This window comes from Rhinoraja longicauda, chromosome 4 (genome assembly GCF_053455715.1).
Source record: "Rhinoraja longicauda isolate Sanriku21f chromosome 4, sRhiLon1.1, whole genome shotgun sequence".
Classification (NCBI taxonomy): Eukaryota; Metazoa; Chordata; class Chondrichthyes; order Rajiformes; family Arhynchobatidae; genus Rhinoraja; species Rhinoraja longicauda.
The window spans coordinates 8,512,604-8,538,287 of NC_135956.1; the positions used below are offsets into that span (position 1 = coordinate 8,512,604).

General features: G+C 46.8%; 1 protein-coding gene across 1 annotated transcript in view; it reads right to left on the reverse strand.

The window, feature by feature from the left end:
* tmie (transmembrane inner ear) overlaps positions 1–20,356 on the reverse strand; it is a 31,762-nt gene extending 11,406 nt beyond the window's left edge. The window contains exons 1-2 of the mRNA XM_078398183.1: positions 20,234–20,356; positions 1,178–1,292 (exon numbers count right to left, since the gene is read on the reverse strand). Coding sequence (XP_078254309.1) covers positions 1,178–1,292; positions 20,234–20,356 — 238 coding nt within the window. The remainder of the gene's footprint in view (positions 1–1,177; positions 1,293–20,233) is intronic.
* Between the last annotated feature and the right edge of the window lie 5,328 nt (positions 20,357–25,684).

The following is a 25,684-nucleotide window of genomic DNA, read 5'->3' on the forward strand; positions in this document are numbered from 1 at the left end:
TTTGTACGTTCTCCCCGTGACCTGCGTGGGTTTTCTCCGAGATCTCCGGTTTCCTCCCACACTCCAAAGACATACAGGTTTGTAGGTTAATTAGCTTGGTATTATTGTAAAGTTGTCCCTAGTTTGTGTAGGATAGTGTTAGTGTGCGGGGATCGCTGGTCGGCGCGGACCCGGTGCGCCAAAGGGCCATTTTCCGCATTGTATCTCTAAACTAAACTAAACTAAACGAGAACTCAGATTAGATTATTTTACCAAACTGAGAATCTGTCACCGTGTGCCACCGTGCCACCCACAGTACGGCCATGGTGGGCTGATGGGCCTGTTCCTGTGCTGTACTGTTCTATGCCCTGTGTTTTATGCTGGTGTCACAATGTTATGTTATATGAATGCCACCATGAATATTAACTTGGCACCTAAGGTACTAAAATAGCATTGGCTTCAATAGGAATTAGCAAATCCTTCTCAATGATTTCTTTGAATTATGCTGCTCCGAGGCTCTTTGACTCGAACCTGCCACGTTCATGTACAACCATCACTGCACACCAGATATCAGTGCATCAACCACTTCGTGACCTGTTCCCTGAAGAACTAAGGTCATCATGAATTGGTTCCACTTGCAGAGTTAAATGCTTCACGGTGGCGCAGCAGTAGAGTTGCTGCCTCACAGCGCCAGAGACCCGGGTTCAATCCCGACTACGGGCGGTGTCTGTACGGAGTTTGCACGTTCTCCCCGTGACTGTGTGGGTTTCCCCGGGTGCTCCGGTTTCCTCCCACACTCCAAAGACGTGCAGGTTTTTGTAGGTTAATTGGCTTCGGTAAAGATCGTAAATTGTCCCCAGTGTGTCCGATAGTGTCGAGGTACAGGATTTCTGGTCGTCGCAGAATCGATGAGCCGAAGGGCCTGTTTCCGCGCTGTATCCCTGAAGTAAACCAAACGAAACAAAATGAAACGAAACTCAATGAAACCTTCTTGACAAACTGCTGAAAGGCGACAATGTAGAACCACTGTGCATGGGTGATCGCTGGTCGGTGCGGACCCGGTGGGCCGAAGGGCCCGTTTCCACGCTGGATCTCTAATAATGTTAAGACTGGAACTGAAAGGGAACAGAGAGAAGGTTTGGCTCAGGACCGCCGCGGAATGGCACGGTGCACACGTATGGTCAGTCGCGTGACTTACTCACGGCCAACGCGAAGATGGAGAACACACCGACCACTTGCCACAGCCGGAGGCCCCAGAACACCACCGTTTCCGACGTCACAGGGTCGGGCTTTTTCGGAGGGACCGTAGTAGACTAGGAATAAAAATTAACTGTCATATGTAACATAGAAACACAGAAAACAGGTGCAGGAGTAGGCCATTCGGCCCTTCGATGCAATATGATCATGGCTGATCATCCATAATCTGTACCCCATTCCTACTTTTTTCCCCATATCCCTTGATTCCGTTAGCCCTAAGAGATAAATCTAACTCTCTCTTGAAAACACCCAGTGAATTGGCCTCCACTGCTTTCTGTGGCAGGGAATTCCACAGATTCACAACCCCGCTGGGTGAAAAAGTTTCTCCTCATCTCAGCCCTAAATGGCCTCCCCCTTATTCTTAAACTGTGTGACCCCTCGTTCTGGACACCCACAACATCGGGAACATTTTTCATGCATGTACCCTGTCCAATCCCTTAAGAATTTAAATATTTTTATAAGATCCCTTCTCATCCTTCTAAATTAAGTGAATACAAGCCCAGTCGATCCATTCCAGTTGGTCATAAGGAGTAGAATTAGGCCATTCGGCCCATCAAGTCTATTCCACCATTCAATCATGGCTGATCTATCTCTCCCTCCGAACTCAACTCTCCTGCCATCTTCCCTTAACCTCTGACACATGTACTGATCAAGAATCCATCTATCTCTGCCTTAAAACTTTCCATTGACTTGGCCTCCACAGCCTTCTGTGGCAAAGAATTCCACAGATTCACAACGCTCAGACTGAAGATATTTCTTATCTCCTTCCTAAAAGAACATCCTTTAATTTTGAGGCTATGACCTCTCGTCCTAGACTCCCCCACTGGTGGAAACATCCTTTCCACATCCATATGATGTTCTACTATCATAGTAATATCAACAACAACTTCTTCTGGACCATCTATATTGAAACAACGACCAAGAAAGCACACCTCCTTCCTTAGAAGGCTTTGGAAGTTTGGCATGTCCCCAACAACTCTCACCGACTTCTACAGATGCGCCATCGAAAGCATCTTATCGGGATGCATCACAGCTTGGTTTGGGAACAGATCCATCCAAGACCGCAAGAAATTGCAGTGAATCGTGGACGCAGCCCAGACCATCACACAAACCAACCTCCTCTCCATTGACTCCATTTATAGCTCACGCTGCCTCGGCAAGGCCAGCAGCATAATCAAGGACCAGTCTCTCCCCCCTCTTCTCCCCTCTCCCGTCAGGCGAGAGGTACAGAAGTGTGAAAACGCACACCTCCAGATTCAGGAACAGTTTCTACCCACTTGTTATCAGGCAACTGAACCATCCTGCCAACAACTAGAGCGGTCCTGACCTCCCATCTACCTCATTGGAGACCTTTGAACTATTTTTAATCGGACTTTATCTTGCACTAAACATTATACCCTTTATCCTGTTTCTGTACACTGTGGACGGCTCGATTGTAATCGTGTTTGATCTTTTCACTGCCTGGTTAGCATGCAGCAAAAAAATCTGAATCTCAACTGCCAGCATGCGATCGATATCCCTCCGTTCCCTGCATATCCATGTGCTGATCCAAAAGCCTCTTAAACGCCACTATCGTAGATGCCTTCATCACCATCCCTGGCAGTGCGTACCTTGCTTTTTATTTAATGGAAGAAGTTGCTTAAAATACATAGATCTCCCGGTTGCTCAACACTTTAACTCCCCCTCCCATTCCCACACTGACCTCTCTGTCCTGGGCCTCCTCCATTGTCAGAGTGAGGCCCAGCGCAAATTGGAGGAACAGCACCTCATATTTCGCTTGGGCAGCTTACAGTGATATGAATGTTGGCTTCTCTAACTTCAAGTAACCCTTGTTTTTCCCTCTCTCTCCATCCCTCCCCCATCCTAGTTCACGGACTAGTTTGACAGCCCTCCTGTTTTAATGTTAGTGATTGTATGCCTCATTGTCACCTTCCCCTCTGTCAACCATGAACCATTCTACACATTTCCTTGAACTTCATCCCCATTGATCTGCGATTTCACACCTTACACTTCCATATTTAGTTTAGTTTAGACATACAGCAGAGAAACAGACTGTTCGGCCCAATGAGTTCAGGCCGCCCAGCGATCCCCACACACTAACACTATCCCACACACACTAGGGACAATTTACAATTACACCAAGCCAATTAACCTGTGTGTCTCTGGAGTGTGGGAGAAAACCAGAAGATATCTGAGAAACCACACGCAGGTCAGGGAGAGAACGTACAAACTCCGTACAGACAGCAGCCGAAGTCGGGATCGAACTCGGGTCTCTGGCGCTGTAAGGCAGTAACTCTACCGCTGCACCACCGCTCCGCCCTGTGTCTATGCCTATGTCTCTCTATGCCTCCCACACTCCTTGACTCTCAGTCTGAAGAAGGGTCTCAACCCGAAACGTCACCCATTCCTCCCGTCCAAAGATGCTGCCCGTCCCCACTGAGTTACTCCAGCATTTTGTGTCGACCTTTACAAAAGTGTTCTGGGCCTGCCACCTATTGACTGGGAGCAGAACTGCAGGCCGCTTGTCATCTTCGGAGTGAACGAATCTTCATGACTGAACAAAGCACAGAGTGCTGGAGGAGCTCAGGCCCGCGGGTCTTCAAGAGGCACCGCCCCGCCAAGGCCCCCACCCGGAGGACCCGAAGGCCTGGCAGACTGCGGTACCGGGAGGGAGCCGCTGGAGTCGTGGAGAGGATGTTTCCACTAGCGGGAGAGTCTAGTCACAGAGGTCATAGCCTCAGAATTAAAGGACGTTCCTTTAGGATGGAGATGAGGAGGAATTTCATGAGTCAGACGGTGGTGAATCTGTGGAATTCATTGCCACAGGAGGTGGTCAATGGATATTTTTAAAGGGCCTGAACCACTTTAAGCGATTTTAAGGCGACTGCCGGCGACTGTCAAAGTCGTAGCAGATCGCCGAACTTTTCTTTTACCCGACGACAATGACCACGACAATGCCGAGTCAGGTCGAGATTATAACGTCTTCGTAAGTACTTGAGAGTTTTGAACTATAACACCTTGTATGGGTTACTTAAAAACCAAGCATCACTGTAACAAGGCATAAACCGGATTTACTTCCAGTTTACTAATAGCTGTATTAAAAAAAATGTGTGGGGGCATTCTTTGAAAATGTAAGGGAGATGCATATCTGGTTTCTGGGTTGCATATCTGGGTTGGGAGCCCACTTTAAATGTAATGGCTGATGGCCATAAACATCGCGAAATTCCCACGCTTACCTGACCGTCAAACTGTCACCACCAATCTACCTGTCAAATGTCCTGACGGTAAATAAATTGGTTAAACACAAGCATTTTATGGTATTTTGAAATGACTTTACTTATTTTAATATTATGTGCTTCTAAATGCATCTAAGAGAAACTAGCAATCCTGGGGACAGCATGCGACAGCGCCCGCAATAAGCAACGATACCTGGCGACAAGCCAGCTGTCGCCGAGAAATTTCACTCAGGATGATTTCTCAGCGACGCGCTGAGATCCACTACGATTCTTGGAAGACTCCTCACGATCATGCCCGCGACACCCCGGCAAACTGTCGGCAACAGCCTAGTCACCGGCAGTCGCCTTAAAATCGCCTAAAGTGGGACAGGCCCTTAGGGCAGATAGATCGATTCTTGATTAGTACGGATGTCAGGGGTTATGGGGCGATGGCAGGAGAATGGGGTTAGGAGGGAGAGATAGACCAGCCGTGATTGAATGGCGGAGTAGACTTGATGGGCCGAATAGCCAAATTCTGCTCCTATCACTTATGACCTTCTGAGACGTTGGACCCATATGGAAGCAACAATAATAATAATAATAATAATAATAATATTCATTTATTGTCATTGCAACGAGTACAACGAAATTAAAAAATAGCCAATCCTGACGGTGCGTACAAACATATATGCAATAAATGCAAAAACAAATAAATACATAAATACAATTAAATACAATTATGTTAAGTACAAAGATTTTTTAGTGTTGCCTAGTGCAAAGGTAGTGTTACCAAGACAGCACACCAATGCCTCTACTTGCTTAGAAAGCTTAGGGAGTTCTGCATGACCCCAACAACTCTCACAAACCTCCACAGATGCTCCATGGAGAACATTTTATCGGGATGCCTCACAGCTTGGTTTGGGAACAGCTCCATCCAAGACCCGCAAGAAATTGCAGCGAATTGTGGACGCAGCCCAGACCATCACACAAACCAACCTCCCTTCCATTGGCTCCATCTACACCTCACGCTGCCTCGGCAAGACCAGCAGCATAATCAAGGACGAGTCGCACCCTGGCCACTCCCTCTTCTCCTCTCTCCCATCGGGCAAAAGTGTGAAAAAGCACACCTCCAGATTCAGGGACAGTTTCTTCCCAGCTGACACAGCCCGAAATTACTGGCTTTACCTTGCGCGAAACGTTATTCCCTTATCATGTATCTGCACACTGTAAATGACCCGATTGTAATCATGAATAGTCTTCATGTATAGTCTGACTGGATAACACACAACAAAAGCTTTTCACTGTACCTCGGTACACGTGACAATAAACTAAATTAAACGAAACAAAACAAAACTAAACTAAACTAGGTTAATAATCTAAACTAAACCCGAGGAGCAAGGGCTGGTAGGAGGGTGAACTGAGTGAGGTAATGCCTCCAGCACCTTCAAGGTCGGCAGTCCCTTCCTGCACAATAGATTTCCGGAGTTATATGTCTCCTCGAGCAGCTTACTAAATTTAATATTGGACCGTGACTGCCATGGATAATTGCACTCTGCATGATAAAAATCTCTCAGTCAGACCAAAGTAATAAGGGAGATTAGAACTGGAAGGTTTATAAAAGGTTATGTTCCACTTGTAATAACAATATTTAAGCTTTTCATGGTTTCGAATTTCCAGCACCTTGTAACCCTGCATCAACAAGGCTGTCAGGAAGGCAGATATGATCTTTTAAACATGAGCAAGCATGAGATGGGAAAAAACGTTTTCACCCAGAGAGTTGTGAACCCGTGGAACTCTTTGCCACAGAAGGCAGTGGAGGCCAATTCACTGGATGTTTTCAAGAGAGAGTTAGATTTAGCTCTTAGGGCTAAGGGAATCAAGGGATATGGGGAGAAAGCAGGAACGGGGTACTGATTTTAGATGATCAGCCATGATCATATTGAATAGCGGTGCTGGCTCGAAGGGCCGAATGGCCTACTCCTGCACCTATTTTTCTATGTTTCTCTGTTTCTATCTAAGCAGGGCTTCATAGAACATGAGGAACAGCCAAACGGGCCGCAAAATGGGTATTTTTAAAGCAGAGATAGATAGATTCTTGATTAGTACGGGTGTCATGGGTTATGAGGAGAAGGCAGGAGAATGGGGTTAGGAGGGAGAGATAGATCAGCCATGATTGAATGCCGAGGTAGACTTGATGGGCCGAATGGCCTAATTGAGATCCTAGAACCTATGAACTTCGAAAACATTGGACATAGAAGAGGGCAGAGCAGGAACAGGCCCTTCGGCCCACAACGTCCGTGCCGAACATGATCCCAGGATAGACTGATCTCCTCTGCCTGCCTGTGATTCATATCCCTTCGTTCCCTGCACCTTTAGTTTTAGTACTTAGAGATACAGCGCAGAAACAGGCCCTTTGGCCCACCGAGTCCGCGCCGACCTGCGATACCCGAACATTAACGCTATCCTACACACATTAGGGACATTTTGTACAGTGATACCAAGCCAATTAACCTGCAAACCTGAACGTCTTTGGAATGTGGGAGTGTGGGAGGAAATAGAATATCTCGGACTCCATCTACACCTCACGCTGCCTCGGCAAGGCCAGCAGCATAATCAAGGATCAGTCTCACCCTGGCCACTCCCTCTTCTCCCCTCTCCCATCGGGCAAGAGGTACAGAAGTGTGAAAACGCACACCTCCAGAATCAGGGACAGTTTCTTCCCAGCTGTTATCAGACACCTGAATCATCCTGCCACAACCAGAGAGTGGTCCTGAACTACTATCTACCTCATTAGAGACCCTCGGATCATCTTCAATCGGACTTTATTGGACTCTACCTTGCACTAAATGTTATTCTCTTTACCCCCCAATATTGGGAACATTTTCCTGCATCTAGCTTGTCCAGTCCATTTTTTAAATATGTTTCTACAAGATCCCCTCTCATCCTTCTAAATTCCAGTGAATACAAGCCCAGTCTTTCCAATCTTTCCTCATATGACAGTCCCGCCATCCCGGGGATTAACCTCGTGAACCTACGCTGCACTGCCTCAATAGCAAGGATGTCCTTCCTCAAATTAGGAGACCAAAACTGCACACAATACTCCAGATGAGGTCTCACCAGGGCCCTGTACAACTGCAGAAGGACCTCTACTCCTATACTCAAATCCTCTCGATATGAAGGCCAACATGCCATTAGCTTTCTTCACTGCCTGCTGTACCTGCATGTTTACTTTCAGTGACTGGTGTACAAGGACTCCCAGATCTCGTTGCACTTCCCTTTTTCCTAATCTGACACTATTGAGATAATAATCTGCCTCCATGTTCTTGCCGCCAATGTGGATAACCTCACATTTATCTACATTATACTGCATCTGCCACGCATCTGCCCACTCACTCAACCTGTCCAAGTCACCCTGTAACCTCCTGGCATCCTCTTTGCAGTTCACACTGGCACCCAGCTTTGTGTCATCTGCAAATTTGATAGTGTTACTTTTAATTCCATCATCTAAATCATTAATATATATAGTGATTAGTTGCGGCCCCAGCACCGAGCCTTGCGGCACTCCACTCGCCACTGCCTGCCATTCTGACTGGAACCCATTTATTCCAACTCTTTGTTTCTTGTCTGCCAACCAATTCTCTATCCATGTCAATACCCTACCCCCAATACCATGTGCTCTAATTTTGCCCATTAATCTCCTGTGTGGGACCTTATCAAAGACTTTCTGAAAGTCTAGATACACTACATCCACTGGCTCTCCATCCATTTTACTTGTAACATCCTCAAAAAACTCCAGAAGATTAGTCAAGCATGATTTCCCCTTCCCACATTGAAAGGGGCGTGGCTGTGTTCTGCAGCTGCGGCTCACCGGCAGTCTCTCTGTCTTTTTTTTGTTTTTTGTCTATTGTCATCGTTTAATGTACGTTTTGTTCTATTTTTAACTCTGTGTATGTGGGGGATGGTGGGGGGGTTGGGGGAAACCTTTTTTTTCTAATCTCTTCCTCAACGGAGATGCGACCTTTACCGTGTCGTATCTCCGTTCGCGCTACGGCCTAACATCGTGGAGTCGGCGGCCTCCAGCTGGGATCGACCTTGAAGACTCCGGTCGCAGGGCCTGGACTTACCATCTCGGAGGCTTCGGCCGTGGGCCCTGCAGACCGCAACATCGGGAGCTCGCAGGTCCCTGGCTGGCGACCGGTTTTTGGGAGCTCCAGCCTTAGCAGCTTCGACCGCCCCGAAGCGCGAGGTACGATCGACCCGCTCGCAGGCCCTTCATCACCCTGCGTGGCTCGGCCGCAGCACTTTCCATCACCCGGTGGGGGCTCAGGACTTTCATCGGCCTGCTCGGCTCGGCCCTGGGACTTTCCATCGCCCGGTGGGGGCTTCAAAAAGTTGGGAGCCTCGATCACCTCGTGGCACCACGAGAGAAGAATGAGGAGGAGATAAGACTTTGCCTTCCATCACAGTGAGGGTGTGCCTGGAGCAATCACTGTGATGGCTGTTTGTGTAAAAATTGTATCTGTGTGTCCTGTGCTTTTTGTTGTCTACTGCCGGACCCTGACGTGAGAGGACGCTGGCGCTGTTTATTCGCCGCTTTTCCGTTAGGATAGTTTGTCTGTTTGTTTTTATGTTGATTGTTTTTGTAAAGCGCTTTGAGCACCCAATAAGGCGCTATATAAAATAAATGAATTATTATTATTATTATTATGAATCCATGCTGAGTGAACCAATCCTTTTACTGCTATCCAAATGTGCTGTTATTACCTCTTTAATAATTGACTCCAGCATTTTCCCCACCAAACTGGTCTATAATTCCCTGTTTTCTCTCTCGCTCCTTTCTTGAAAAGAGGGATAACATTAGCTACCCTCCAATCCACAGGAACCGATCCTGAATCTATAGAACATTGGAAAATGATCACCAATGTGTCCACGATTTCTAGAGGCACCTCCTTGAGTACTCTGGGATGCAGACCATCAGGCCCTGGGGATTTATCAGCCTTCAGTCCCATCAGTCCACCCAATACTATTTCTCGCCTAATTAAAATTTATTTCAGTTCCTCTGTCTCCCTAGATCCTCTGTCCTCTAGGACATCTAGAGGTACACGTGACAATCAACTAAAGTAAACAAGTGGGAGAACATAGAACTAATGTGAACAGGTAATTGATGGTCAGCATGGACCCGGTGGGCTGAAGGGCCTGTTTGCATGCTGTATCTCTAAACTTAACCAATACTAAACTAAACTAAACAGTACATAGAAACATAGAAACATAGGAAAATAGGTGCAGGAGTAGGCCATTCGGCCCTTCGAGCCAGCACCACCATTCAACATGACCGTCCGAACAGGTCCACGGATGATGCGGTCTCCCAGGTTCTGCACACCGCTCTCTCTCATCTGGACAGCCAGAAGGGGGGCTATGTGAGGACGCTGTTCATTGACTTTAGTTCAGCCTTCAACACAATAGTCCCCAGCAGAATGGCTGAGAAGCTGCTGGAACTGGGGCTTAGCACACCCCTGTGTGCCTGGGTCCTGGACTTTCTCACCGCCAGGCCCCAAGTGGTCAGGATGGGAGAACACACATCTAGCCCCCTCACCCTGAACATAGGATCCCCCCAGGGTTGCGTCCTTAGCCCCCTACTGTACTCCCTGTACACACATGACTGTGGAGCCAGGTTCAGCTCAAACTCCATCATCAATTTTGCTGATGACACTGTGGTGGTGGGCCGGATCTCCGACAACGATGAGAAGACCTACCGGGAGGAGGTGGCTGATCTGGCACTCTGGTGTCAGGACAATAGCCTCCTCTTGAATGTCAAAAAGACTAAGGAGCTGATTGTGGACTTTAGAAGGGCTCAACATCCAAGGACGTACACGCCACTGGAGATAAATGGGTCCGCTGTGGATAGGGTGAGCAGTTTTAAATACTTGGGAGTCCACATCAAAGAGGATTTGACGTGGACAACACACATTGCCGCACTGGTGGGTAAGGCAAAGCAGCGCCTATACCACCTTAGACAGCTGAGGAAATTCAGAGTGTCTCTGAGGATCCTTCATTGCTTCTACTCTGGGGCTGTAGAGAGCATCCTGTCCGGCAACATCACAGTCTGGTTTGGGAACAGCTCTGCCCAGGACAGGAAGGCCCTGCGGAGAGTAATGCGTTTGGCAGAACGCACCATGGGAACTACACTCGCCCCCCTGCAGGACCTATACATCAGGAGGTGCAGATCCAGAGCAAGCAAGATTATGGGGGACCCCTACCACCCCAGCAACGCACTGTTCCAGATGCTACGGTCAGGCAAATGCCTCCGCTGTCACGCTGTGAAAACGGAGAGAATGAGACGGAGTTTCTTCCCACAGGCCATCAGGACTGTTAACTTTTATAACTCCAGGGACTAAATTTTGTCTACTCTGTATTAACTTTATTTATATGCTGTAACTGTAATTCTTTTTTGTGCACAATCCGCAGGCATTGCCACTTTCATTTCACTGCACATCGTGTATGTGTATGTGACAAATAAACTTGACTTGATCATTCAAAATCAGTACCAAGTTCCTGCTTTCTCCCCATATCCCTTGATTCCATTAGCCCTAAGAGGTAAATCTCTCTTTTGAGAACAGGACTAGGCACTTCATCCCTCAATGATCCTGCTGATTGTTTTTAATGCACCAATCCCACAAATGAAGGGGAAAAAAAAGATCAAACAATATATATTAAAAAAAAGGTCAAATGTATATTAAAAAATATATATTAAAAAATAGGTCAAACAGTATAATTGCCTTTAATCTTAACAACAAATGACAGAGGTGACCTTTCCCTTTCTTATATTGCTTTCACCTCCAAGGTATTAATTTGTGGGTTGCGGCTCATATTAATTCCATGAATTTCATTGTTGTTGGCAATTAATATAAATGACGTGCCTCTCTGCGTTCTAAAGTACATAATGCCCTTAAGCAAAACTTTATAAAAAACATATGCTTTTATATTCACTGCATACTACATAGATCGATTCTACATTTTCCTTGAACTGTGTCCCCTTTGATCTCTCGTTTTCACACCTTACCCTTCCATATCTCTCGTTTCCCCCTCCTCTGACTCTCGGTCTGAGCATCTCCAGAGATGCGGCTGGTCCCTCTGAGTTACTATGGGAACTATGGGTGTCGGGTAGAGACCACACTGACTGGTTGCATCGCGGCCTGGATCAGCAACTCGAACCCCCAGGAATGAAGGAGATTACAGAGAGTGGTGGGCACTTCCCGGTCCATCACGGGCACTGACCTCCCCACCATCGAAGGGATCTACAGGAGTCGCTGCTTCAAAAAGGCCGCCAGCATCATCAGAGACCCACACCACCCTGGCCACGCTCTCATTTCACCCCTGCCATCGGGAAGAAGAGCATGTCATAAGATCATAAGTGATAGTGAAAATTAGGCCATTCGGTTCATGAAGGCCACTCCGCCATTCAATCATGGCTGATCTATCTCTCCCTCCTCATCCCATTCTCCTGCCTTCTTCCCATAACCCCTGACACCCGTACTAATCAAGAATCTTCTATCTATCTCTGCATTAAATATTTCCACCGAATTGGCCTCCACAGCCTTGTGGCAACGAATTCCACAGATTCACCACCCTCTGACTAAAGAAATTCCTCCTCATCTCCTTCCTAAAGGAGCGTCCTTTAATTCTGAGGCTGTGCCCTCTGGTCCTAGACTCTCCCACTGGTGCAAACATCCTCTCCACATCCACTCTATCCAGGCCTTTCACTATTCTGTATGTTTCAATGAGGTCCCCCCTCATCCTTCTAAACTCCAGCGAGCACAGGCCCAGTGCCGCCAAACGCTCATCATATGTTAACCCACTCAAGGAGGTACAGGAGCCGGAAAACTGTAACGTCTAGGTTCAGAAACAGCTTCTTCCCCAACAACCATCAGGCTGTTAAACACCACACAACACTGACCTCAACTAGGGACTTCTATGGACTGTCATAAGGTCATAAGGTTATAAGGAATAGAAACAGAATTAGTCCATTCGGCCCATCAAGTCTACTCCGCCATTCAATCGTGGCTGATTTATCTCTCCCTCCTAACCCCATTCTCTCCTGCCTTCTCCCCATGACCCCTGACACCCGTACTAATCAAGAATCTATCTATCGTTGTCTTAAAAATGTCCAGACTTGGCCTCCACAGCCTTCTGTGTCTTTGTCAACCAAACACTGTCTTTGGTTGCACTAAGGACTTTGAGCTTTTTAATTGCACTGGCACTGTGTTTATTCATTTAGTGAATTTGGTTTATCATATTTTATAAACGAGCAGCTCCAGTTGCTTCCCCCACAGGCCGCTCTGGCTGCTCGTTCCATGCACCCACCACCCTCTGAGTGATGATAAAAGCCTGGGGTCATTACATTTCTGTTGCTGCTGTTGGCAAAACGATGTGAACAGTTGAACATATTTTCAATTCTTTTGATTCTCGTGTTCATGGTCTAATTTATGACTTTCTAATCCACTCGTTACAATGATTCTTCCTTATCATACCTCGCTCCTGATACGAGCTAATTAAAAAGGAAATGTCAGACCAGTTTGTATTCTATCTTCCTTCCAGCTGCTCGGTGCCCTTTATTAAAGCAGGTTATTGGTCATTTGAACACGGTGTTTAAATTTAGTGGCAATTTCACAGCAGACTTGCAAGTAATTTCCGACTTACTGAGTTGAGACATCAACGTTGGGATTCAGAATGATGAATAAATGTTTACATTTTTGCTTAAAACTAAAGATACAGCACGGAGTGGGTGGCAGGTGGAGCAGCGGTAGAGTTGCCGCCTTACAGCGCCAGAGACACGTGTTTGATCCCGACTCCGGTTGCTTGTCTGTACGGAGTTTGTATGTTCTCCCCGTGACCTGCGTGGGATTTCTCCGAGATCTTCTTTTTCCTCCCACACTCCAAACACGTGCAGCACGAAAACTGATAACTCGGCCCACCGAGTCCATGTCGGGGTCACAGCTTAAGGATAAGGGGGAAGTCTTTTAGGTCCGAGATGAGAAAACATTTCTTCACACAGAGAGTGGTGAGTCTGTGGAATTCTCTGCCACAGAAGGTAGTTGAGGCCAGTTCATTGGCTATATTTAAGAGGGAGTTAGATGTGGCCCTTGTGGCTAAAGGGATCAGGGGGTATGGAGAGAAGGCAGGTACAGGATACTGAGTTGGATGATCAGCCATGATCATATTGAATGGCGGTGCAGGCTCGAAGGGCCGAATGGCCTACTCCTGCACCTATTTTCTATGTTTCTATGTCGACCATCGATCACCCATTCACATTACTTTTTAGCTGATAAGTTCATAGGGGCAGAATTAGGCCATTCGGCCCATCAAGTCTACTCCACCATTCAATCATGGTTGATCTATCTGTCCTTCCTAACCACTTTCTCCTGCCTTCTCCCCATAACCCCTGACACCCGTACTAATCAAGAATGTTGTTATAGTACCTGCCTCAACGACCTCCTTTGATAGACACAAAATGCTGGAGTAACTCAGCGGATTCCTGCTCTATGTTCCATGCTCTGAGTATCTTTGGGATGTGGGAGGAAACCAGAGCACCCTGAGGAAATATGGATATGCAGGGAACGGAGGGATATGGGTCACGTGCGGGCAGAGGAGATTAGTTTAGATCATCATCATGTTCGGCATGGACATAGTGTGGGCATATTCCTGAGCTGTACCTTTCTATGTTCCATGTTTAATTTAGTTTAGTTTAAAAATATAGCATGGGAACAGGGCCTTCGGCACGCCGAGTCCGCGCTGACCAGCGATCCCCGCACACTAACACTATCCTACACGCACTGGGGACAATTTACAACTTGAAGAAGCCAATTAACCTACAAACCTGCACTGCTTTGGAGTGCGGGAGGAAAACGGAGCACCCGGAGCAAACCCACGCGGTCTCGGGGAGAACGTCCAAACTCCGTACAGGCAGCACCCGTAGTCAGGATCGAACCTGGGGTCTCTGGGGACTCGACCACTGTGCCATCGTGCCACCTCGTTCTAATGCTTAATTCTGCACCCCTCATCCATGATGCTTCCAGCATTTCATAGAAACATAGAAAATAGGTGCAGGAACAGGGCATTCGGCCATTCGGCCCTTCGAGCCAGCACCGCCATTCAATATGGTCATGGCTGATCATCCAAACTCAATACCCCATTCCTGCTTTCTCCCCATATCTCTTGATTCCATCAGCCCGAAGAGCTGTATCTGACTCTCTTGAATACATCCAGTGAATTGGCCTCCACTGCCTTCTGTGGCAGAGCGTTCCACAGTCACAACTCTCTGGGTGAAAAAGTTTTTCCTCATCTCAGTCCTAAATGTCCTTATAACTGTGATCCCTGGTTCTGGACTCCCCCAACATTTGGGAACATTTTTTCTGCATCTAGCCTTTCCAATCCCTTAAGAATTGTATATGTTTCTATAAGATCCCATCTCATCCTTCTAAATTCAAGTGAATACAAGCCCATTCGACCCATTCTTTCCTCATATGTCAGGTCCGCCATCCCGGGAATTAACTTGCTTTTATTTCAGAATTCTGGAATCTGCAGGGTTTTTTAACTTTTTGTTTACAACAGCAAAGGGATGGAGATAATTGTGAATTAGCTTTCCTAATTAAAATCCCATCCATTACTCTGATTGTCCCAAGGGAGTGAGGTTCCTCTTTTGGAATTAATTTTTGGGAGAATTCTTTGGAAGTTAAATCTTTTTATAATGCAATATAATGGTTTTATATCAAAACCATCAGAGATACATTCAGAAGAACTGTGCTTAGGGTTGAGGGAACCATGGTGGTTCTGAAAGCTTTCTGAAAGCTTCAGCATGGAAACAGGCCCTTCGGCCCACTGAGTCCATGCTGTCCGGTATTCACCCATTCACACTAGTTCCATGTTACCTCATTTTCTTATCCACTCCCTGCACACTAGGGGCAATTTAAAGACAACTGAGCCATCTTATCACCACCTTGAGAGCATTCTTGACCTCCCATTTACCTCACTGGAGACCCTCAGACTATCTTTAATCAGACTTTGCTGGACTTTATCTTGCACTAAACATTATTCCCTTTATCCTATAGCTGTACACTGTGGACGGCTCGATTGTAATCACCCATTCCTTCTCTCCAGAGATGCTGTCTGACCCGCTGAGTTACTCCAGCATCTTGTATCCATCTTTGGTTTAAAACAGCATCTGCAGATCCTTCCTACACATGGAATCATGTATTGTCTTTCCTCTCACTGGACAGCATGCAACAAAAAAGCTTTTCACTGTACAACTGTAAACGTAACAATACACTAAACTAAACTAAACTAAACCAAACTAAGATCAGTTAATCTACAAACCAGAGATAGACGCAAAATGCTGAAATAACTCAGTGGTTCAGGCAACATTACTGGAGAAAAAGGATAGGAGACGTTTTGGGTCAGGACCTTCTTCAGTCTGAAGAAATGTCACCCATCCATTTTTTTCAGAAATGCTGCCTGACCTGTTGATTTACTCCAGCATTTTGTGTCTATCTTTGGTGTAAACTAGCATCTGTAGTTCCTTCTTATTACATTATTATTATTCAATGTTTAATTTAGTGATACAGCGCGGAAACAGGGCCCTCGGCCTGCCGAGTCCTTGCCGACCAGCAATCCCCACACATTAACACTATCCTATAAGCACCAGAGACAATTTCACATTTATTCCAAGCCAATTAACCGACAAACCTGTACGTCTTTGGAGTGTGGGAGGAAACTGATCTCGGAGAAAACCCACGCAGGTCACGGGGAGAACGTACAAACTCCGCACAGACAGCACCAGTAGTCAGGATCGAACCCTGATCTCTGGCGCTGTAAAGCAGCAACTCTACCGCTGCGCCACCGTGTTTCCTTAGAAGACTTAGAAAGTTCAGCATGTCCCCAACAACCCTCACCAACTTCTGCGGATGCACTGCAGAAAACATTTTATCGGGATGCATCACAGCTTGGTTTGGGAACAGCTCCATCTGGGATCACAAGCAATTGTGGATGCAGCCCAGACCATCGCACAAAACCTCCCTTCCATTGACTGCATCTATACTTCATTCTGCCTCGGCAAGGCCAGCATCATAATCAAGGACAAGTCACACCACTCCCTCTTCTCCTCTCTCCCATCAGGCAAGAAGTACAGAAGTGTGTAAACACACTCTTCCAGATTCAGGGACAGTTTCCTCCCAGCTGTTATCAGGCAACTGAACCATTCTATCACCAACTGGAGAGTAGTCCTCAGCTACTATCTACCTCATTAGAGACCCTCGGACAACCTCTGATTGGACTTTAATGGATATTATCTTGCACTAAACTTACAAGAAACATAGAAACATACTAGAAACACATTTACTAGAAACATAGAAACATAAAAACATAGAAAGATATGTGCAGGAGTAGGCCATTAGGCCCTTCGAGCCAGCACCGCCATTCAATATGATCATGGCTGATCATCTAAAATCATGTACCCCGTTCCTGCTTTCTCCCCATATCCCTTGATTCCGTTAGCCCTAAGAGCTAAATTTTACTCTCTCTTGAAAACATCCAGTGAATTGGCCTCCACTGCCTTCTGTGGCAGAGAATCCCACAGATTCACAACTCTCTGGGTGAAGATGTTTTGCTTCATCTCAGTCCTAAATGGCCTACCCCTTATTCTTAAACTGTGACCCCTGGTTCTGGACTCCCTCAATATCGGGAACATTTTTCCTGCATCTAACCTGTCGAAACCTTTAAGAATTTTATATGTTTCTATAAGATCCCCTCTCATCCTGCTAAATTCCAGTGAATACAAGCCCAGTCGACCCATTCTTTCATTAACTGTCAGTCCCGCCATCCCGGGAATTAACCTGGTGAACCTACGCTGCACTCCCTCAATAGCAAGAATGTCCTTCCTCAAATTAGGAGACCAAAATTGCACACAATACTCCAGTATTCCCTCATCATGTATCCATACACTGTGGATGGCTCGATTGTAATCATGTATTGTCTTTCCGTTGGCCGGCTAGTGAGAACTTGATTTAACACTAGCATGCAACAAAACTAAACACAAAATATCTCATAAATGCTGTTATTGTACCTGCCTCAACTACCTTCTCTAGCTGCTCGTTCCACACACGGACCAGGTGTACAGTAGAGAGCACATTGATTGGCTGCATCACGGCCTGGTTCGGCAACTTGAACGCTCAGCAGCGAAGAAGACGGCAAAAACTGGTGGACACTGCCCGGTCCATCAAGGGTACTGACCTCCCCACCATCGAAGGGATCTACAGGAGTCGCTGCCTCAAAAAGGCAGCCAGCATCATCAGAGACCCACACCACCCTGGCCACGATCTCATTCCACCCCTGCCATCGGGAAGAAGGTACAGGAGCCTGAAAACAGGTTGAGGAACAGCTTCTTCCTGACAACAATTAGGCTATTAAAAACCACACAACAATAACCTTAACCATGATTTTTGAGCCTTCTTTGCTTGCACTGAGGACATTGGGTTTTTGACGCAAGTATTGGAATTTTTAATTTATTACATATTTGTTAATTAGATATTATCTACATCCATTATGCAGTTGTATAGGGCCCTAGTGAGACTACACCTGGAGTACTGTGTGCAGTTTTGGTCTCCAAATTTGAGGAAGGATATTCTTGATATTGGGGGTGTGCAGCGTAGGTTTACTAGGTTAATTCCCGGAATGGCGGGGCTGTCGCATGTTGAAAGACTGGAGCGGCTAGGCTTGTATATGCTGGAATTTAGAAGGATGAGAGGGGGTCTTATCGAAACATATAAGATTATTAAGGCGTTGGACACGTTAGAGGCAGGAAACATGTTCCCAATGTTGGGGGAGTCCAGAACCAGGGGCCACAGTTTAAGAATAAGGGGTAGGCCATTTAGAACGGAGATGAGGAAAAACTTTTTCAGTCAGAGAGTTGTAAATCTGTGGAATTCACTGCCTCAGAAGGCAGTGGAGGCCAAGTCTCTGAATGCATTCAAGAGAGAACTAGGTAGAGCTCTTAAGGATAGCGGAGTCAGGGGGTATGGGGAGAAGGCAGGAACGGGGTACTGATTGAGAATGATCAGCCATGATCACATTGAATGGCGGTGCTGGCTCGAAGGGCCGAATAGCCTACTCCTGCACCTATTGTCTATTGTCGATTGTGCTTACAGGCTTGTTATGCCCCCTGCAAATAAACATAGAAACATAGACAATAGGTGCAGGAGTGGGTCATTCAGGCCTTCAAGCCAACACCGCCATTCAATATGTTCATGGCTGATCATCCAAAATCAGTGCCCCATTCCTGCTTTTTTCCCCATATCCCTTGATTCCGTTAGCCCTGAGAGTTCAATTAGAATTCCCTTGTTCTGTTGTTGGTACATGTGACAATTAAACACCCTTTAGGCAGATAGACACAAAAAGCTGGAGCAACTCAACGGGTCAGACAGCATCTCTGGATAAAAGGAATAGATGATGTTTTGGGTCGAGGCCCTTCTTCAGACTATATCTTCAGTGTCTACCTTGGGTATAAACCAGCATCTGCAGTTCCTTCCTGCACGCTCTTTACACAGAGATGGGACAATTTATAACAGGGAACAAGGAAATGGCAGAGAAATTCAACAATGACTTTCTGACTGTCTTCAAAAGTTCTTCAGTTCATAAGTGATAGGAGCAGAATTAGGTCATTCGGCCCATCAGACTCCTCCACCATTCAATCATGGCTGATCTATCTCTCCCTCCTAGCCCCATTCTCCTGCCTTCTCCCCATAACCCCTGACACCTGTACCAATCAAGAATCTATCTATCTCTGCTTTAAAATATATCCAGCTAGAAATTAGTCCAAGAAACTGATGTGTAAAGCTGGTATTAAACCCAGACCTAAATCTGAATCTAATTATCTGCTATATGGGATATGGGGAGAAAGCAGGAACGGGGTACTGATTTTGGATGATCAGCCATGATCATATTGAATGGCGGTGCTGGCTCGAAAGCCCTTGGCCTATTCCTGCACCAGTTTTCTATGTTTCTATGTTTCGAGAAGATAGACTCAAAATTCTGGAGTAACTTGGCGGGACAGGCAGCATCTCTGGCTATAAGGAAGGGGTGACATTTTGGGTCAAGACCCTTCTTCAGACTCTTCAATCTGAAGAAGGGTCTCGACCCGAAACATCACCTACTCCTTTACTCCAGAAATGCTGTCTGACTCACTGAGTTACTCCAGCATTTTGTGTCTATCTTCGGTGTAAACCAGCATCTGCAGTTCCTTCCTACACTAATTATCTGACCCTCTGACCTGTTGGCTGGCCCCAGCTGGTTTTGCTTGTTTGAGTTTATTATTATCACGTGTGCCGAGGTACAGTGGAAAGATTTGTCTTGCGTGCTATCCAAACAGATAATACTATCCATACGTACAATCAAGTCAAACTCAAGTTACAACAGGTAGATACAGGGAAGATACAGAGTGCAGAATATAGTTCTCAGCATTGTAGCGCATCAGTTCCACAGACAAAGTCCAATGTCCGCAATGGGGTAGAGGTGAATCGGACAGTGCCCTAGCTTATGGAAGGGCCGTTCAGAAGCCTGATAACAGAGGGGAAGAAGCTGTTCCTGAGTCTGGTGGTGCGTGCTTTCAAGCTTCTGTACCTTCTGCCGAACTGGTGACGGATAACATCGAAGCAGCTCATTCATACAAAGATGCAGAGGGCAGGAGAGAGGGGGGGGGGGGGGCTCAGAGAGAGAAAACAAACGGTAAAACTCACGTCAGGGTCCAGAAACTGGGAGGAGGTGGGCGAGATGAAGAGAGGGAGCAGGGCGTTGAAGAGGCCGGTGGTGGAGAGAGCTGACAGGCAGCAGGTGGAGAGCTGGTGTCGGGAGCCGGCCATTGCCTCGGTCTCTCCCCTGCGACGGCAGGCGGTCACGGCGTGGGTACATCAGTAGACACTCACTCACACCCACCGTGAGAGAGCTGAGTGATTGATGAGCTACTAGGCCGGGGCGGGCAGTGTTCACATCTGTCCCTGTTTCACTCGCCTCTTCCCCGCTTCAACGGACACAGGGCCCTGCGATGCACCCTGGGGGCAGTCATCAATTAATTAAAAGGCTCTCCTTTTACACACTGTCTGTTGGCAAACAGCAGACAGCAGAGTGTCGGAAGGAACTGGTTCAAACCAAAGATAGACACAAAAAGCTGGAGTAACTCAGCGGGACAGGCAGCATCTCTGGAGAGAAGGAATGGGTCGAGACCCTTCTTCAGTCTGACCCAAAACGTCACCCATTCCTTCTCTCCAGTGATGCTGCCTGTCCTGCTAAGTTACTCCAGCTTTTTGTGTCTATCTAAGGGAAGAGTGTCGATAAATTCCCTCACTTGCAAAAACGGCGACATTTCTTATTCCACAGTATTCTTCGTTGAAAATAATTCACATCAATTTTAGTTTAGTTTAGTTTAGTTTGGTTTAGTTTAGAGATACAGCACAGAAACAGGTCCTTCTGCCTTCTCTGTCTTGTGGTTGAAAATAATTCACATCAATTTTAGTTTAGTTTAGTTTAGTTTGGTTTAATTTAAAGTTACAGCACAGAAACAGGTCCTTCTGCCTTCTCTGTCTTGTGGTGGAAAATAATTCACATCAATTTTAGTTGAGTTTAGTTTAGTTTAAAGTTACAGCATGGAAACAGGCCCTTCAGCCCACCGAGTCTGTGCCGACCAGTGATCCCAGTGTCTCTAAACTAAACAGTTTAAGAATAAGGGGTAGGCCATTTAGAACTGAGATGAGGAAAAACCTTTTCAGTCAGAGAGTTGTAAATCTGTGGAATTCTCTGCCTCAGAAGGCAGTGGAGGCCAATTCTCTGAATGCATTCAAGAGAGAGCTAGATAGAGCTCTTTAGGATAGCGGAGTCAGGGGGTATGGGGAGAAGGCAGGAACGGGGTACTGATTGAGAATGATCAGCCATGATCACATTGAATGGCGGTGCTGGCTCGAAGGGCCAAATGGCCTCCTCCTGCACCTATTGTCTATTGTCTATAAACTCAACAAAACTAAGAAGTGGGCATGGTAAGTGAAAAAAAGTTTTTCTTTATAAGAAGCCACTGGGGAGATGGAAGTTAAGTTATAACCTAAAGCTGGAGTGGTTTAGTTTAGAGATACAGGGTGGAACCAGGCCCTGCGGCCCACCGTGTCCACACTGACCAGCGATCACCTTGGACACTAAGGGCGGCACGGTGGCGCAGCGGTAGAGTTGCTGCCTTACAGCGAATGCAGCGCCGGAGACTCAGGTTTGATCCTGACTACGGGCGCCGTCTGTACGGAGTATGTACGTTCTCCCCGTGACCTGCGTGGGTTTTCTCCGAGATCTTCGATTTCCTCCAACACTCCAAAGACGTGCAGGTATGTAGGTTAATTGACTGGGTAATATGTAAAAATTGTCCCTAGTGTGTGTAGGATAGTGTTAATGTGCGGGGATCGCTGGGCGGCGCGGACTCGGTGGGCCGAAGGGCCTGATTCCGCGCTGTATCTCTAAATCTAAATCTAAAAAAATCTATTTCTATCCTACACACCAGGGACAATTTGCAGAAGCCAATCAACCTACAAACTTGCACGTCTTTGGAGTGTGGGAGGAACCCGGAGCTCCCGGAGAAAACCCACGCGGTCACGGCGAGAACGTACAAACTCCGTACAGACAGCACCTGTAGTCAGGATCGAACCCGGGTCTCTGGCGCTATGAGGCAGCAACTCTACCGCTGCGCCACCGTGCCGCCCCAGACTGTATGGGTCTGTTGAATGTGTTTTCATGCAGTAAGTTCGGAGATCTCTAAACTAAACTAAACTCTAAACTTGTCTTATTTCTCTCACTGTGTGCTGAGCCAGAATGATGGTAATGACGGAAAATCAGAGACAAAGCCAGCTCTGCAGAATGGGTGCCACAATGGTAAACGTTTCTTAAACACCCCTACAGTATCTGTGTAGGAAGGAACTGCAGATGATGGTTTACACCGAAGATAGACACAAAATGCTGGAGTAACTCAGCGGGACAGGCAGCATCTCTGGAGAGAAGGAATGGGCTAAGACATCCTGTCCCATCTCTCCAGAGATGCTGCCTGTCCCGCTGAGTTACTCCAGCATTTTGTGTCGGTCTCCACTATCGTGCGTGCTTCCACCTCCACCCCTGGCAGCGCGCTCCGGACACCCTGTGTAAAAAAACTTGTCCCGCTCATCTCTAATTTTTGCACGTCTCACCTTAAAGCTGTGCCCTCTTGTCTTTGACATCTACACCCTGACTACGGGGGCTGCCTGTGCGGAGTTTGCACGTTCTCCCCGTGACCCACGTGGGTTTTCTCCGGGTGCTCCGGTTTCCTCCCACAATCCAAAGGCATGCAGGTTTGTAGGTTAATTGGCTTCTGTAAATGGTACATTGTACCGAGTGTGTGTAGGAGAGTGCCAGTGTACGCTGGCCCGCGCGGACTCAGTGGACCGAAGGGGGTGTTTCCGCGCCATATCCCTAAACTAAACTGAGGGAAGATGTGGAAACAAAGAAATGCAGAGGCTGGTTCAGTGTTGTGTCTCTCAGCTAATCTAAACTAAACAAACCTACACTCGACTAGGTGTAAGAAAATAACTGCAGATGCTGGTACAAATCAAAGGTATTTATTCACAAAATGCTGGAGTAACTCAGTGGGTCAGGCAGCATCTCAGGAGAGAAGGAATGGGTGACAACTTTAGATAGTTCCTCTGTCCCTCCCTTCCCCTCCTCCTTCCCAGATCTCCCTCTATCTTCCTGTCTCCACCTATATCCTTCCTTTGTCCCGCCCCCCTGACATCAGTCTGAAGAAGGGTCTCGTCCCGAAACGTCACCCACTCCTTCGCTCCCGAGATGCTGCCTGACCTGCTGAGTTACTCCAGCATTTTGTGAATAAATAGGAATGTGTTTCAGGTCGAGACCCTTCTTCAGACACTCTACTAAACTAAATTAAACTAAAGTACACTAAACTACATTAATCAAAACCAAACCAAGCAGAATTAAACTAAACTACACTAAACTAAACTAAGTTAAACTAAAGTACACTAAACTAATGTACTCTGTACTAATGTTCACTAAACTAAACTACACCAAACTAAACGAATGAACCCTATCTAGCTGTACCCCCCCACTTCCCCCTCGCTCTGCCTGTCTCCCCAGCATTGATGGCCTTGCTGCCGGTTCCAGGCCTGGGTGGACAACCCACATGTCTCCACCGACCTGCAACTGGCCAAGATGATGACCGGCACCGCTGGGCAGGGCTTCCTTCAGATACTTTGGAGATACCACAACAACGGGTGCCGGTGCGGTTGTCATGGAGCTGGGCGGCCAGTAGATGGCACTGACTGGTACAGACCGCTTAATGTATCGTGAGCAATTCTGGGCCCCATATCTGAGGAAGGATGTACTGCCTCTGGAGAGGGTCCAGAGGAAGTTTACAAGAATGATCCCAGGAATGAGTGGGTTAACGTATGATGCACGTTTGATGGCACTGGGCCTGTACTCGCTGGAGTTTAGAAGGATGAGGGGGGACCTCATTGAAACTTACCAAATAGTGAAAGGCCTGGATAGAGTGGATGTGGAGAGGATGTTTCCACTGGTCTAGTCTAGGACCAGAGGTCCTAACATCAGAATTAAAGGATTTTCCTTTAGGAAGGAGATGAGGAGGAATTTCTTTAGCCAGAGGATGGTGAATCTGTGGAGTTCATAGCCACAGAAGGCTGTGGAGGTCATCAATGGATGTATTTAAGGCAGAGATAGATTCTTGATAAGTACAGGTGTCAGGGATTATGGGGAGAAGGCAGGAGAATGGGGTTAGGATGGAGAGATAGATCACCCGGAGTCGACGGTGGGCCGAATGGCCTAATTCTGATCCTATCACTTCTGAACACCAGTTTTCAGGCTCTGAAAACTCCCTCTCCTCCCTTCTCCCATCAGGCAAGAGGTACAGAAGTGTGAAAACGCACACCTCCAGATTCAGGGACAGTTTCTTCCCAGCTGTTATCAGGCAACTGAATCATCCTACCACCAACTAGGGAGCGGTCCTGACCTCCCATCTACCTCATTGGAGATCTTTGGACTATCTTTGATCTGGCTTTATTGAAGTTTATCTTGCACTAAACATTATTCCCTTTATCAAGTATCTGTACACAGTGGATGGCTTGATTGTAATCATGTTCTTAAATAAATTCGAAGATATTTTTCTGAAAGCTAAACTGTAAGAAGGATTTTTCGGGAGACTCAAGGAACTGCAGGTGCTGGAATCTTGAGCAACACACAAAGTGCTGGAGGAACTCAGTGGGTCAGGCAGCATCTGTGGAGGGAATGGGCAAGCGACATTTTGATCCGAAACGTCATCTGTCCAGTCCATTCCCTTCACAGATGCTGCCCGACTTGCTGAGATTCTTTCCGCTGACTGGATAGCACGCAACAAAAATGCTTATCGCTGTACCTCGGTACACGTGACAATAAACTAAACCAAACTAATGTAAACTAAACTAAATTAAACTGTGGGCAGCACGGTGGCGCAGCGGTAGAGCTACTGCCTTACAGTATAAGAAAATAACTGTAGATGCTGGTACAAATCGATTTATTCACAAAATGCAGGAGTAACTCAGCAGGTCAGGCAGCATCTCGGGAGAGAAGGAATGGGTGATGTTTCGGGTCGAGACCCGAAATGTCACCCATTACTTCTCTCCCGAGATGCTGCCAGACCTGCTGAGTTACTCCAGCATTTTGTGAATAAATGAATACTGCCTTACAGTGCCAGAGACCTAGGTTCGATCCTGACTACGGGCGCTGTCTGTACGGAGTTTGTACGTTCTCCCCGTGACCTGCGCGGGTTTTCTCCGAGATCCTCGGTTTCTTCCCACACTCCAAAGACGTACAAGTTTGTAGGTTGACTGGCTTGGTATCAATGTAAATTGTCCCTAGTGCGTGTAGGATAGTGTTAGTGTGCGGGGATCGCAGGTCGGTGCAGACTCGGTGGGCCGAAGGGCCTGTTTCCGCGCTGTATCTCTAAACTAAATTCAAATTAAACTAAACTAAACTAAATTAAACTAAACTAAAGATATTTGGAAGATGGCATAACTGTGCAAATGTATGTCTAAGTGTATAAAACCATTGACATGGGAGCAGTGTCTCAGAGCCTGTTTCGTTGAATAGTTACAACCCCGTGGATACAACTTACTACTTATGAG